Genomic DNA, 16,632 nt, shown 5'->3' with positions numbered 1-16,632 from the left:
TAGTTGCATTAAATAACTTGATTCCCATGAATATAAATCCATCTAATAAAAAACAATAATATTCAAAAAATGGGATTATTATATCTAATTATTGTCCATAAGAAAACAAAATAAAAATGTATATTCCATGATTAGATGAACAAAAAAAATATTTTAATCCAAGAAATTCATAAGGTCAAGAATAAATATAATACAAAACAATGAATCCATAGATATGCCAATAAACAAACCTTAATACATTTTTTAAGAATATTTCTAGAAACATTCTTCTTATTACAGTCTGGGACAACAGTGAAACACGTCAATTGAATTTTTTCTGCATACCGTAACAATGGTGTCACAAAATTGAAAGTCACTGATTCTTTGGAAAAAGCACTTTTATATTTTTATTAAGAAGGATGCTGAATGGATGTACTGCCTAGCTGTCATAAGATAGTGCTCTGTGCCATTTTACCATGTGAGATTGTATGCTCTTTACGTTTACCGCTTTCTCCTCTGTCTACCGTCTCCCACAAATTGAGCATTCTCTCTGTCTGCTGCTGGCACTTTCCCTAGGGGCAGGTGTATGGCTCTATTTGACACTTAAAGGGGCTTTACGTGACTACTGGGGCTAAATTTATCCTGATCCTGCCTATCTGTTAATAGCTATTGCCTGTACTACTATTTACAAATTTGTTTCTGTGACCATGAACTTTGTCTGTACTACGGTTTACAAATCCAGAATATTTCTATTGGCACTTTTAGTTCCTCAGTTGAATATACAGCCATGGAGAAAAGTTTTGAGAATGACACAAGTATTGGTTCTTACAAAGTTTGCTGCTTCAGTGTTTTTAGATCTTTTTGTCAGATGCTACTATGATATCCTGAAGTAAAATTACAATCATTTCATGTATCAAAGGCTTTTATTGTCAATATTTGCAGTGTTAACCCTTCTTTTTCAAGACCTCTGCAGTTCACCCTGGCATACTGTCAATCAACTTCTGAGCAACATACTGACTGATGGCCACCCATTCTTGCCTAATCAATGCTTGGAGTTTTTCAAAATTTGTGGGTTTTTGTTGCCAGGCCAAATTGCAGAGATAATGAAAAAGAAGTGTCAACACTGCAAATATTGGCTCTTTGCATAAACTTAATGTAATTGTGAATAAAAGCCTTTGACACTTATGAAATGCTTGTAATTTTACTTCAGTATACCATAGTAACACCTGATAAAAAGGTCTAAAAACACTGAAGCAGCAAACTTTTGGCCATGGCTGTATATATATTCTCTTTGTACCGGTGGGTCGTTTGAGGCCACTGTAGACTTATTGCTAATTGAGTGGCCGGGTATGCGTTCCATGATGTTGGAACGCACGCTGGTAATTTAATAGATATCAGTGCTCTTAGGATGATTTGGGCTTTGTTATATTAGAGAAGTGTCCGTTTAGCGTGGAGATATTTATTATTTTGGTGGTATGTTTAGGTGTTTTCTGGATGGGTTGAATACACTTCCTAGTTTACACTTGGGGGTGTGCCCTGAGATGATATAGTATAGGCCCTTATTGGCTGGTGATGGTACCTGCTCTGGATTTACTCTGATCTTTTGGTCTTTACAAAGGGCACAGTGTGGCCCGAAACGTCAACATACTTATGGATTATGCTATATGAGTGAGTGATTAAAGTCTATACTAACTTTCTACATATAAGAAGACTAGTGAGTCCTCTCTTTACAATATATATATATATATATATATATATATATATATAGTGGCAGTATCACCAGAGGTGGCACTGGTGAGCAGCAGATTCTAGAAAGGCATTGTCGGATGATGCCTAATTGCTGACTGGGGACTGAGTCCAGGGAGGACTGAGGCAGACCAGTCAGACGGAGCTCACTGTGCTAGCGAGCCAGTGAGGGCCAGTAGGCCTGAGCCTAGATCTGTGAGATGCAGGGAAGGCTATCAAACTCTGGGACTGAGCTGTGGTACCTGCAAGGAAGCAGGCCAGACTGTGAGAGGCGGCAGCCAACAAGCTAAGGAAGCTATACCAGGCCAGGGGGCCAGTGTCCAGTCCTGCATGTGACAGGAAGGACCACCAATCTCAGAGACTGTGAGAGACTTTCATGCAGAGTAGCTGCTTCTGTAGAGAGGGTTCAAGAAGTGAGCTAGTGCCCTAAGAGAGGGCTAGGCGTTTATTATTTTCTGTTTGTTTCCTGATTATGCTGGAAGTAAAGCACAAAGCACCACGTTCATTTGTTTTACTGGAATGCCATGTGTGGAGTCTGATTCTGCACCTAATCACTGCACCACTGACACTAGTCTACCAAGCTAATTACCCCAAGTTGGCAATATATAAATATATATATATATATATATATATATATATATATAGTTATACTAGACTCCTCCTTCTCCTTTAAACCACACATTCAGCACCTCTTGCAGTCCTGCCATTTCCACCTAAAAAATATCTCCAGGATTAGACCCTTCTTCACCCAGGATGCCACTAAAAACCTCATCCACTCACTGGTCATCTCCAGATTGGACTACTGTAACCTTCTCCTAGCTGGCCTCCCAGTCTCTCACCTCTCTTCACTACAATAATTTCTCAATGCTGCTGCTCGGCTCATCTTCCTCTCCAGACGTTCTACATCTGCTTCCCCTCTCCTTCAAGCCCTACACTGGCTCCCTTTCCCCTTCAGATGCCAATTCAAGGTTCTTACACTCGCCTACAAAGCCCTCACCAAATCCTGTCCCGCATACATTTTTGACCTTCTCTCCCTTCACACTCCCACCCGTCCACTTCGCTCAACAAATGCATTCCGCCTCTCTTGGCAACTGATTACTTCCTCCCACTCCCGCATCCAAGCTTTTGCCCGTGCTGCTCCCTACCTTTGGAATGCTCTCCCTCTCCCTATCAGACTCTCCACCTCTCTACAAATCTTCAAACGGGCTCTCAAGACCCACTACTTCATCAAGGCCTTCCAGCACTCATCCTAACCCACCTCATGATGTTTCCTCCCTATCTTCCCCTTCTGTGTCACGCCTGTCTGTCTGCCCCTCCCCTTTAGAATGTAGGCTCTCACGAGCAGGGACCTCTTCCCTCATGTTTTTTTTTTTACATTTTCTTCTACTCTTTACTCCCCATAAGGGCACCTAACACGTGACTGCCAATTCCCGGCTGCTTATTGTGAGTGCTTTATTCGCTATTGCAGCAATGTATATAAATCGTGTCCTTGTCCTGCACTGTAATGTACTGTTGTTACTTGTTTCTTGTTCACCTATTAGTTTTATGTACTATGTAAGGCGCTGCGGAAAACTTGTGGCGCCATATAAATAAAGGATAATATATACAGCACTGTGGTTGATTTCTAATTTGCTATACCATCATGTGTGTTTACAGTTTGATTAGTAAATTCCATTTTACTACAGTATCTTTATGATCTATAAAGGTAATATTATTAGTCTATTTATTTCTTGGAGTAATCTAGGGCCCACTAAACAGCAATTTATAACAAATGTCCAGTGAATAGCATAATTACATAAAAGTAAGTCTGTTCAGGATTATAAAGCATAAAGATCTATTAACTTGAAATAAATTAGACTACATACAGTAATGATTACAGTCCACCGAAGCTACATTAACCATACAAAACAGGTTTCTGCAACACACTGCTCCAGCTTTAGTTTTAATTATATCTTTATATTATTATTTTTGACACATTGAGCAGTTTACTGCCATATGGGTATTTAGACAAATACTGATCCTAAAAATGTTTTATAACAAGTAACTTATGTCATAGTGAAATCAACATGGAAAAACTCAATACACATTCTTGTTTATGACCTTAAACCTAATGTTCTATACTGCCTGTAGCTGAGGTATTTGCAATGTCACAAAGCAAAGTACATTCATCAATACAAAATATGTAGCAGATGTTTTTGCAAAGAAAGGCCAATATAGGGAACCTGAAAAAAACTCATTTATCATAGAGTCACATCCTACAGAAATGACCTTGAAATACACCTGTAGCAATGACTGAACTCATTGTCCATTGTACATTTCAAGAAACAAAGACAAATATAATTAACCTTAAACACGCAGAGTAACACAAATCATTTTTTTCTTTAACAGGGGAAGAAATTGTCTTAAAGGGGGATTGTCGTAGGGAATTAAAGTAACATTCCATTTGTAAAATGTTTTCCTAAATTTAATATTTTCACATAATTGTAATAATATTTTACTACTGTTTTGCCTTATTGGTATAGTTGCCTGGAAATCCCTCCGATGAGTAGCTGAGAGACAAAGTCAGATTTGGAGGGTGTCAGCGCTGTGTCACAGACCAGAGGTGGAGAGACCAGATTACTGGTGGTTTAGTCGCAATGGATATATTACACTGCCTGCCTCCATAGTCTCTGTACCACAAAACATTACAGCAGTATCATTCATTGGACTGGTTCTGTCAAAAAATATGTAAAAAATGAAAAGAGGAATAGCTTTTAAAACTTTAAGAGGTAGATTCATGTAAGTGTGCACATGATATGTGGCTGACCACATTGCGCATAATTACTTGAGGGAAAGCATTGCTCATTTTTCTGCCCGGATAACCTTTGTTATAGTAACTGATTTGGATTCCCCCTACAGTAAGTGGTAGTCAGTCCCTGGAATATTAAAGAACATAACACAGGCTTTATTATGCATGGTACTGTACTGTTTCTTGGAACATAAAGAGGTTACCTGATCATTTGAATCATCCATTACTGATTTTTTCTTGGTGGCCACCTGTAGATCAGAGGCCTGTTGAAGATATGTTTTCCCAGCTAGTATTTCATCTTCCAGCAGCATTACATCTTCAGGAGACACAGGCCAACCCAGCCTGTCTAAAGCTTGCAGCAGGGCCTCCTTATATTCCAAGTATGATACTGGAACCTCACTGTCGAACCTTCAACAAGAAATATGTAAGTGTTACTTAACTGGGTATAAAGACTTATAGGTTTCTATCCTTCGTGATATTCTATAATTCAAGGACAGATAAACTAAAACAAAATAATTTTGTAAATTACCAAGATCAACTCACATATTGGGCCTCATTCAGACCCACTCGCGAGCGGCTGTCCGCTTGCAAGTGGGTCGATGGTGTGCACTGCGCATGCGTACGACGGAGGGAGCGCCGTCGTGCGCATGCGCGAGACGCAACGAGCGAAGGACTTTCCTTCGCTCGTTGTGTCTGATCAAAGGGGGCGTGCTGTCGATGTTGATTGACAGCACGCCCCCTTTGGTGGGCGTGCCGGAGGCGTGCCTGCCAGACGGAGGCGTTCCCAAGGGAACGCCTACCGTCAGAAGCCGGCCCCACTGACATCACTAGTGATGTCAGTGGGAGTGATTTTGGCTCTGATAGAGCCAAAATCACTCCTGGCCTTGCGGTTGAGAAACTCAACCGCAGGCTTCTGGTCGCACTGGCGATGGTCGCGATGGTCAAGACCATTGCGACCATCATCCTGCACGCTCGTATAGGCTGTGGGTGGTGACCCACAGCTATACGAGCGTCCAGGAGGACGCTCCATATTTATGGAGGTGGGCCCTGATTCAGAGCGAGCGCTCTGGTCAGAGCGTCCGGCTCTGAATCAGGGCCATAGTGTGTGTCAGGAGTAGCAGAAACACCTTACAATCTTCATCTCTTATTGTATTCTGTATATACACACACAGATGTATACATGAGTGTATGTGTGTGTGTGTGCGCTTGTGTGTGTATAACACACACTCACCCATTTTTGCTTTAGGATCTGAACACACTTTCTTAAGAAGATTACATTTTCTTTATTGAAACATCAGAAAATGTTTATACCATATGTTGCCCAACGATGTTTCAGTCAGGGGAATTTTCAACAGCTGTCAAACATATTTCTTGAGTCAGTTGGGTGAAAATAATTTTCTGCTGAAAATACTGTTGACATCAGTGTCTTTGACTTAAGGAGAGATGACAATTTGCTGATCCTTGATGGATAGTTTATGTCCGAGAAATTAATTTTATGCAGACTATATGACATAGTAAGTTTAATAGCATTAGTGTATATGTTAATTTCATTCGTCATGAGCTTAAAAGTTCCAAAGACCAGTCCAAATTATAAAGATATAATTGATGTGTTGACATTAAAGCAAATATGTTTATTGTATCTGTAAGAAAAAAAATAGTTTTACCTAAAAATGCATAAAAAGTGTTTTCGTATGCTGGGACCATGGCAATGCCCATTGTTTTCCCCATAGTTTGAAGATAATATTTTACTTCAAAAGCAAAATAGTTTTTGGTTTACACTATTCATAATACATCCACCATAACTAATGCTGCTAGATAACAAGCCACGAACAGCAATAAGATGCTGAGCTTGGGAGTTATGAAGACTCATCACATTCATGGTTAGTCAAAAATTGTGTAGTATCACACGTGGTTGCAAAAATGTACCAATGAACTGAGACTGTCTGAGAAAACCAATTGCTGAAATGATTTGCCAAACTAGTGGTTGTATATTTTTGGTAGGGTGCATATAAACCAGTGGTTCTCAAACTTGGTCCTCAGGACCCCACACAGGTCACATTTTCCAGGTCACCCAGCAGTGGGGGGCACAGGTGTATTCATTAGTCACTGACACATTTTAAAAGATCCACAGGTGGAGCTAATTATTTCACTGATTCTGTGAGGAGACCTGCAAAACATGCACTGTTTGGAGTCCTGAGGTCCGAGTTTGAGAACCTGTGATATAAACAATGGTCATAAGTGATGCCTGTGCTGAGTAATATATCCACATTATTTTGCATGAGACCACCTCTTTTATATTTAAATTCAATTTTGAGTCACTGTCAAGTGTAAGGTAAGCATTGATGCAATTTAATTAGGAGAGGATTAGGTTCTCTTACCATTGGGGCTGGCTTATTTTTATGGCCACGTAGGTTCATACCTTGAATAGTAGTTTGTGCTCTTGTTGTGGTGCATAAAAAGTGTGCAGATGACTCAGAATGATCTCCAGTACCAATCTAACCTGTTTTAATTAGTGAGGCACTATTGGGAATTGATTTAGTTGAAAAAGCCTGTTGAATTTCTGTCAGCTAAAACTTATGTCTGCAATCCAGTGATACTTACACTGTGTTCCCTACAGTTCTAGCAGACTAAGGGGTTTATTTACTAAGCAGTGTTAGGAGACAGAGTGTAAAGTGATAAGGTGCCAGCCAATCAGCTCCCAACTGTCATTTTTCAAACACAGCCTGTGAGATGGCAGTTAGGAGCTGATTGGCTGGCACCTTATCACTTTTCACTCTGTCTCCTAACACTGCTTAGTAAATAGACCCCTAAGTAAAATGTGTCTATATTGAAGGCTAGTACTGTTCTCATTGTGATTAGAGAGGTTGGTTTGCCAATCCAGTAACTGGTCTGTAAATTTAGTGCTGGAGGTTTGTGTTTCGAATTTAGCAATCTTACTTTTGATCTGTCTTTTGGATTGCTCAATACACTGGGCGCTTGCACTCAAGAGAATTTTTATTCAAAACTGGCAAGTAACCTTTCCATAACTCAGGATTTAAATGTCCTATGGTGGGTATGCTTTTGAATCTAATATCCCTAGGGATCAATCTAGCTTTGTGGAAATTGCATGTATATAGTAGCCAATTACACATTTCTTCAAGTGCAGAAATTCCAGGTAAAGGCTCTTGAAACTTTAGGGCCTACTAACCATTTACCTATTTTTGCAAGTTACTCTGGGATGCAAGGCAACTTTCCCCAACTTAGGTAATGTTTTATGATTTTTATTTTATTGTCTCACGTTCTTGGTATTTATTGCTCATGAACATTTACGATTGATACTGTACTGTACTGTGCACAAATTATGTGGTGCTGCCTTGCGACCTTATATACAAGAATTGTGACCGCAGCCCCCTGGCTGTGTTCCTTGCGCTGATGTTTTGGCTACTTTTCACTGTTGAGATAAGTGTTGTTTTATATTGACTAGCTACCTTGTTGATTGTCATTGCTTATTCTTTCAATCTTATTATATAACTGTTCTTTTCATTTTCGCCTTTCCAAACTGTAATTTAGCTGGTGGTATGATGCCGAATCTGTTTATAGTTGCTTGATTTTTTTCAAATATAATGTTTTCTTAGGTATCTTTGCTTATGTATATATTGTATTTTGTTTGGCATTAGTATAATTACATCATTATGTCATAACCAGTGGCGTATCTGTAGTGGGTGCCGGGTATGCGGTTCACATGGGTTCCTAGGTCTAGGGAGGCCCACAACGCACACCCTGCACCCATTATCTCTCCCGCATCAGTGCTGCACAAATGGAGATTTGCACATTTGCAATACAGAAATCAGTGGGAACATGGAGTGGACGCCATGTTCCAGAGACCAGCACATTTGCAGTAGACTCAGGCACTGTGCCAGAGTCTACTCACACCTGCGCTGTGGATAGAGGAGGGGGCCCGCACTAAGGCTGCATATGGGCCCCCTACTCTCTTAATCCACTCCTGGTCATAACAATAGTTTTTTGGCACTTTTAAAACTTGGTAAAATGTGTAATAATTTTGCAAGCTTGAGAAAGAGGATTAGGTTGCCTAAAACGTTGCTTTATTTAGCTAGAATGTTTCATAGTCAGATTGAGGCACTCTGTGTAAAATGCCTCCCATAAGGGCTTTCTTGGTTTCCAAATAAACAAAGATGACTTTCATCAGACAAAATAACTCCAATGTTGAATGGTCCCACAACTGATGTTCTTTAGCCCATTCTTTTTGTCAGAAGTGGCTTTTTTTGCCTTACAGTCTCTCAGACCACTGCTTGCTAACGGCTACAGATCTGCGTGCTATTATAAAAAAAGAGCCACATATATGAAAACTAAAGTCTCAATAAAATGGTATGTAACACCTCATAGTAGCATAAAAAACAACGTTAACAAAACACAAGAAAACATGTTCCAATGAAAGCCACATACACACTGGTTAATAAATTGGACGACATCGTTATTGTTCATAGTGTTCAATATCGTCCAGTATGTATGCATTATATCGTTAACTATGTGTGCTCCCACGGTTCGCTAGCGATGTCTTTCATCACCCGTACTTGCAGGGCAACCTGACAACATCGTCAGGTTGTGCAAGTACGGGTATGAGGGAGGGTGCAGTCACTGAATGATGTCGTTAATGATATCATTCAGTGTGCATGCTCAATTTCGGGAACAACATTGAGCCTGGCAGTGCAGGGGAAATATTTAACGTTATCGCTCAGGGAGCATATACTGTAGTTAAGTGTGTATGCGGCTTTAGTGATGCAGGACTTACTATTGGTACTCTATCTATCTATCCCAGGTAATCCAGTTGGTATGTAGATAACTTTATTGATGAGCATTGGTAAAGTAGAATACCACTGTCATAAAAAAAGAGGAAAACCTCAGCTCTCAGTAGGGCACTACCTACATTTTGCTTGCCAAATTCCTTTATAGTAATCAATGTTGCAATCTCTCCTTAGTCAAGCTCTCCATGAGCCTCAGGCTCTGTCTAGTGGAAACCAGCTCTTAAAGGACATACCACCTGTCTGTCGCCAACTGACCTCAGCTTAGACTTCTCTCTCTAGGCTCCTGCATCCAGCACACACCACAGCTCCACAGTGAGCTACAAATGGGCTCTAATATTTCAATGCCGCTGGGCAGCATTCAAAACTAAAGGGTATGAAGAGGTGTAATCTGTAAGTATCCTTTTTATATGCTCAAGGACATTTTAAACAATTGTATTTAGTATGGATTTCTTTTTACTGTATAGTAACTTTTCATGTATCCCAGTAGTGACTTACTTGTCTCTTTCCTCCTGTGATAAAACCCTCCACACGACTAGATTAAGGCGCCTAGTGAAGGACACAAAAGGTGGATTAAGCACACTGATTTTGATTAGCATAAAATGAATTCAGCAAATAGATGATACAGTTCAAATGATAGCCACAGAGATTAGCATCCCAAATTCACCACGGCATCAAACTACTTCCCATATTGTAGCCATGAAATTACTATCTACATAAAGGGATGAGAAAACAGCATCTCTCATCAACCTTATAATTAATTCATTCAGGGCCACATGGGAGACAAACATTTAAACCATTTAACATGTGCCCAATTGACCTGATGGTATATGCTGTCTAGTAGAAGCTACCAGTTTATGGACAGGTGGAGCATTGTATTTGTGTATTTTATTATTAGAAATGTTTTAGGGATGAAAGGCCTTTTCTGTCAAGTAAGTATTTCAGTACTTTACATTGCTTGAATTTTTGTTTTCGAATACTAAAACACATGATGGTACTAGGATCACAGTTGAAAAGGCTCAGCAGGGTATGCAACTGCCCACTCATGCCCTGGCACGTTGTGCTTTGCTCTTTCAGACTGTTTTCTTTCACAATTCTTGGTGTTCCATGAGTCTGCATCCCTTCCGCCAAGCTTATCAAAACGTCCAATGCATTCCCTACTCCCAACATACTGTATATCCTCTCCCTCTGTATCATAGTATCATCATCATTAATGTATACTTCAGCCTAATTATTTCAACAACACGCCTTTCTTCATCACCCATCTATGTGCCATTTATTTCCTAAATACACTTGATTGCAACATCATCCAACAACGTAGTCATTGTTATGGAACCAATACTTACTGTCATGCTCAATGTATTAAGAGTTTAACAGCATAGAAAGAATGATACAGATCCATTTAGTCTACCCAATAACTTACTGTATTTAAATAAAGGCCACTCTATTCCCTGGGCTAATTTTTATCCATTGCTTATGGAAATAATATTTTACTTATTTTAACATTACTTATTTCATGAATGGTCATACGAAGCATGCATTACTTCCTAACTGGACACCTAAGCTTACCTCTTTCAATGTATACTATGGCCTATTGACACACTGTTGCTGATTCTGCGTTGGGGACCAAGTAAAAAAGAAATAGCAAGTAAGTTTGCACCTTGGATAGGGCAGAGTTTAATTGTGCAGAGGGATTTAGAAGTAAGAGGAGTGTGTACAAACTCAAATCTAAACTGCGGTGTAAAAATACAGCTGCCTGCCATATGTAGCTACATGCTAAAGCAGCCAGTAAGTACCCAGCATGCATAAAACATGAATGTATTTGCACCCCTTGCATTGCTACATGGTTTGTCCAGGTGCACAGTTACTTGCTCTCTTTAATTTGCTCCTAACCTAGAATCAGCCCCTATGAGCACAATAATGAATAATTTACTTGCGCTGACACTGAAATATTACAATATTCATTGAATTTGAGGTGATACAATATTATCGTGCATTCCACAGAAACAAAATTTAGTTATTGTGACAATATTTACAATGAGGAAAATAAAATTTGGGGATCCCGGCAGTCAAAATCCCGATCCCGACAGGGTTAAGATATCAACACATGTCGTTGGTATCCTAAACCTCCCCTTCTCCCTCCCCAGTGCCTAAACGTAACCTCTCCCCCCTAGTACCTAATCCTAAAGCCGCATATCCACTTGCCGATTAAAATGAGCGATTGAACGATAACGATATCATTCAATCGCTCATTAATCGTGCATGAATTGGGCATGAATTGGGCACTAAAATGTCAAAAACAACCTGCGATGTGTGCTCCCGCTGGTCGTTTTGGACATCTATCATTGCCTGAACATGCTGGTCAATCTGCCGGTAACGACAGATTGACCATGTTCAGAGATGAAGGAGGGTGCCTGCACTGAATTACATATCGTTCAGTGTAGGCACTGCAGGGGAAAAGGAACGACTGTACGATTGCACTGTTGTAATTGTACTGTCGTTCCACATCTGCTAGTGGATACGCACCTTAACTCTCCCTCTAGTGCCTAACCCTAACCCCACTACTTACCATCGGGGTGACGACGGTTCGGATGCTGGCACCAGGATTCTGACAGGTCTCGCACGCCGGGATATTGACCGTATTCCGTTTTTTAAATTCTTTTTATGTTAAACGGACACAGGACACGAGACATTAAATGAAGTCAGCACCAAATCAGTTCCTATACATTAGCATAAAATGAACAATATGCACGCAATGTAATCACGGGGAAAGTTGATAGCAGAATGTGTACTCATTGAGGATGGGGAGCTGCATGGGCAATAGGAATAGTGCAGGGGTGGGAGAGGGGGCATCCAGTCCCTAAAGTGGAAATAGGGGAAGGGTGTTATGATGTTCACGGGTTGAGATTTCGATTGGGAGACAAAATATTTTAACGTTTATCATACAATTTATAAGGTAAAAGTTGAGGATTAAATGAACAAAAAAATCTTCCAGGTTATTCCAGGTTATGTGTGCAGGCAAGGAATATGTTAATTCAAAAGGTGTTCATCTGTGCTCAAATAAGAATAGATTAGAAACCAGGCCAGAATTTTTTTTGTGATGATAGGAGAACAGTGCTGTATTGTCTAGTAAATATCATACATAGCATTCAATATGTACCTTTCATATGACTTAATTGCTTGCTCAAGCTTGTCCTTGTAGTCTGCAAGATTCACAGCTTTGGGATTAATTAATGTCATAAATTTCCTGTTTCCACTTATATGAGCCAAGGGGAACACCTGAAACAATTATAAGACAATTATAACATACATTCAAACTGTGCACAAAGCCGTATTTGCATAGTGAAGGATAACAACATTGTCTTCCCTTTTATCACGTTAAGCTGGGTAAACACTATATTGGACGATTGACAATTTCCGACGGATCGGAATGGCAAATCGTGCAGTGTATACCCTCTAGGTCGGGTAATGTGCGCTAGTCAGCCGCATCATCAGGTCAGCCCTACATGCAGCTCGATCTGACGATGCGGCTGACGACCCCATGCAGTGGGATGAGGCAGGGGCCGACATATCGGGCGATCGAGCATCGGATTGTCTAATGTGTAACTGCCGCACAATATTATTTGTAAAAAAAAAAAAAAAAAACAGTATTGCTTCAATTGTGAGTAGTGCACCATTGTAATTGGGACCTCAAATTATCATAGGTCCAATACATCACTCCACAATCAGTTTATTTACATAAACTATGTAAGAAATCACTGTATCATTGCTCATCACATTACGTTTTCCATGGAATGGTACGGATTTAAAAAAAAATTAAATTAGCATTCCAAACATGCTAACAACGATTATAGAAAAGTTCCCCACTGTACCCCAACCAGGTCACAACATCCCCACTGTACCCCAACCAGGTCACAGCATCCCCACTGTACAGCAACCAGGTACAGCATCCCCACTGTACACCAACCAGATCACAGCATCCCCACTGTACACCAACCAGGTAACAGCATCCCCACTGTACACAAACCAGGTCACAGCACTCCCACTGTACACCAACCAGATCACAGCATCCCCACTGTACACCAACCAGGTAACAGCATCCCCACTGTACACCAACCAGGTAACAGCATCCCCACTGTACACCAACCAGGTAACAGCATCCCCACTGTACACCAACCAGGTAACAGCATCCCCACTGTACCTCAACCAGATAACAGCACTCCCACTGTACACCAACTAGGTAACAGCATCCCCACTGTACACCAACCAGGTAACAGCACTCCCACTGTACACCAACCAGATCACAGCATCCCCACTGTACCTCAACCAGGTCACAGCATCCCCACCATGAAGTATGGCAGTGGTGGCATCATGTTATGGAGATGCTTTTCAGTGGCAGTGTCTGGAAATGTTGTCATTATAGATGGGAAGATGACAGAGCACATTACAGACAAATCATTGACACAAATCTGCTACCCTATGCCAAAAAAGCTCATACGAGATGGAATTTTATTTTTCTACAGAACAATGCCCCACAGCACATTGGAGAAGCTTGGAACATCCTGATCTCAGTCCCATTAAAAATCAAAGACAACACTTTAACCTTACTGTGCATCGCTGCTCCCCAGCTAACCTGACAGACTGAGCAAGGAAGAATGGGAAATATAGGTCCATACGAGTGTTCAAAGGTAATTGAGATTTAACCAACAACGATTGCAAAAAAACAAAGTCCACCTCAGAGACAAGATGAGTGCTGCACCTAGGACACAACCATGCATCCCACTCCAGGAGCGTAAGCAATGTGATACTCATTTGTAGGAGGAATTGGGAGCTGTCTGCCTATACCCAGTGCTTTGTGCTGCTACTCACTGGCTACCCACATGCCTTATGTACCTCTTGCTTCAACTGGGAGGAGTGCTGAAAGCTACGTTACAACATAGTAGGTGCCCCCCACCTCCCCAGCACACTCTGTAAGGCTAATAGTGCTGTGCTGCTCGTTCAGTTTACTCCACTGTACAAATAGTTCTGGCACCACTATATTTGCTAATTATAGCAGCAGATGGAGCCCAACTACCAATGCCTTCCCCTTTAAAGCAGCACAATAAGTTGGCAATCGGTGGGTACTACAATAGGCTGTACTGGATTCAGTATTCTCTAACCTATTCTACCTCCTAACCCTAACCTCCCCCCTAAGTGCCTAAACCTAACCCCCCCTTCCCCGCCGCCTAAACCTAAGTCCCCTGGGGGGGTGCCTAAACCTAACCTCCTGGAGAGGGTGCCGAACCCTAAGTCCCCCCCGGGAACCCTAAACCTAACCCTCCCCCCCCGCGGCTGTCCGCACCCGTTGCCAGGCTTACATTCGATCGGTAAGCCTGGTGTTGGGCTCCCGGCGTAGGGAAAATTACAGGCGTCGGGATTTCGATGCCTGTCATTTAACTCTTGCCGGGATTATACAGTCAGGTAGACGGCGGTCGGGATTCCCTGCTTCGTTCGATACTTACCTGACTTTTGTATAGTAATTACCAGACAGTTCTACTTTTTATAATAATCACCAAACTGAACTCTGCTTTATAAACTAGCCACCAGATTGGCTATACTTTTTCCAAAATAAGTAATCATGGATATTGTATGATTTATGTATTGCTTTTGTTTGTTCCTTCCTGAATAAAAATAAATAAAACAAAAAACAAAATAAGTAATAATAAAATACTCAGTTGAAAACAAGGTGGTGGGGGCAATCTTTCAATGGAACCATAAACACCTTTTATAGCAGCTGGTTCAGTCTTGGGTACCAAAGCTCCTTTCCCAAAATTGGACCAGTTGCTATAAATTGATTGCCGCCATTTGCCATCCCCCATTTCACTAAATCCCATGGCGAGGGGACTGCCTGTGCAGAAAGGGTCCTGTTAGATTGCTCGCATTGCCCCTAACCTGCAGCCTGATTGCCAAGCTGCATCCGTTTGGAGTCGGAACGGGCGCTGAGCAGTAGTCCCGAACACAGGGGGGGTTATCTTCGTTTTCTGGGAGTGCAGGAATCAGTGGCTTCAGCAGGGCATATGGGGCCGATGCAATCGGTCGCGATGTTGATCCAATCCTGAATCTTCGGATGCAGGCATGGCATCTGAGATGCTGGCTTGAGACGTATTTTTGCTTCAAATGTCTCCTGCACCATTTCCTGCAACATATATGCACACAGCGCTACTTTCCCTTCCTTTTGGAAGGTTCCGGAATACGAAGAGGGATCCCTCCGCACCAGCGGCATTGCGGCTGATTGAACTCAGACCCAGCAGTATAAACACCACTGCTACTAATTAGCAGCAGAATCAGCTGTGATAAGTATTGCAGGGACGGCTGCTTTTCGGAGTAGCTGTCTCTGTACTGGAGCAATATTGAACTGCTCTGGTATTTCATTATCACCCCCGATGATGAATAGGCCTTTTAGAGAACAACAGTTTCTAAATGATGAGAGCTACCCTAGCTGTACGCAATTGGTCTGTGCAGTACTATTTGCATATTATAGTAAAAAACATAGGGCGTGAATCAGAGGTGGACAATGTTTTCAGTATGTGCATGCATCCTAGTTGCCCCATGGGAGCGCACAAAAGAGGAGAGGCCTCGTCACAGAGGGGCGTGACCACGTCTCACGGGGGCATGTCATGAGTCATCTTTCAGTGTCCCGGCTAAGCAGAGCACCGGGAGGCCGAGCTGCTCACCCGGGGTTTGCAGCCGTACCGGCCCATTCTGGCATGTGCCCTGCCGATGGTTACTGGGAGGCAGAACTAATATGGATGAAGAGAGAGACAATTTCTGTGAGGTAACAGGAGAATGGCATTTCAGACATGAGTGTGTTGCAGCCAGCGACTGCGTCCAAAGATGTCGGACATGCTCTGACGGACATTTTGAGCAATCATAGGGTTACTCTAATGCCCGATGGTGTGACTTATTACGCAAAGAGGTGGATTTATGAAGCACCCAATAGGCGTCTCAAATCCCACCAGCTGCAGCATTAGCATAAAGACGCAATCGCTCTGTGTACAAATACGCAATGGCGGCTCTCATTACCATCCACCTATGAATCAGGCCCACAGTCATAGTGATTTACTAACTGCAACTACATTAGTTTAGTTTTTATCCCATAGCTTATCATAACTGATGATAAACATTTACTAGGGCAGTACCAACATTAAGTCATACATCACTGGGGATGTATTTACAATCAATTCACAAGTTCAAGGAGGGAAGTTAGTAAATATCTATCAATAACACAGTATATAAATTGTAAGCTCTCACAGTATGGAGTTGGTGTTGTACACAAGATTC

The 16,632-nt window shown here is 41.5% G+C and overlaps 1 protein-coding gene across 1 annotated transcript in view; it reads right to left on the bottom strand.

Moving 5' to 3' along the window:
* Positions 1-16,632, bottom strand: part of VWA3B (von Willebrand factor A domain containing 3B) — a 201,201-nt gene that overhangs the window by 113,389 nt on the left and 71,180 nt on the right. The window contains exons 19-21 of the mRNA XM_088454098.1: positions 12,473-12,591; positions 9,811-9,861; positions 4,717-4,921 (exon numbers count right to left, since the gene is read on the bottom strand). Coding sequence (XP_088310224.1) covers positions 4,717-4,921; positions 9,811-9,861; positions 12,473-12,591 — 375 coding nt within the window. The remainder of the gene's footprint in view (positions 1-4,716; positions 4,922-9,810; positions 9,862-12,472; positions 12,592-16,632) is intronic.

Source organism: Taudactylus pleione, unplaced genomic scaffold (genome assembly GCF_031769625.1).
Source record: "Taudactylus pleione unplaced genomic scaffold, aTauple2 ptg000609l, whole genome shotgun sequence".
NCBI classification, from domain to species: domain Eukaryota; kingdom Metazoa; phylum Chordata; class Amphibia; order Anura; family Myobatrachidae; genus Taudactylus; species Taudactylus pleione.
The sequence above is the reverse complement of the archived record's forward strand: the minus strand, read 5'-3'. Positions and strand labels throughout refer to the sequence as shown.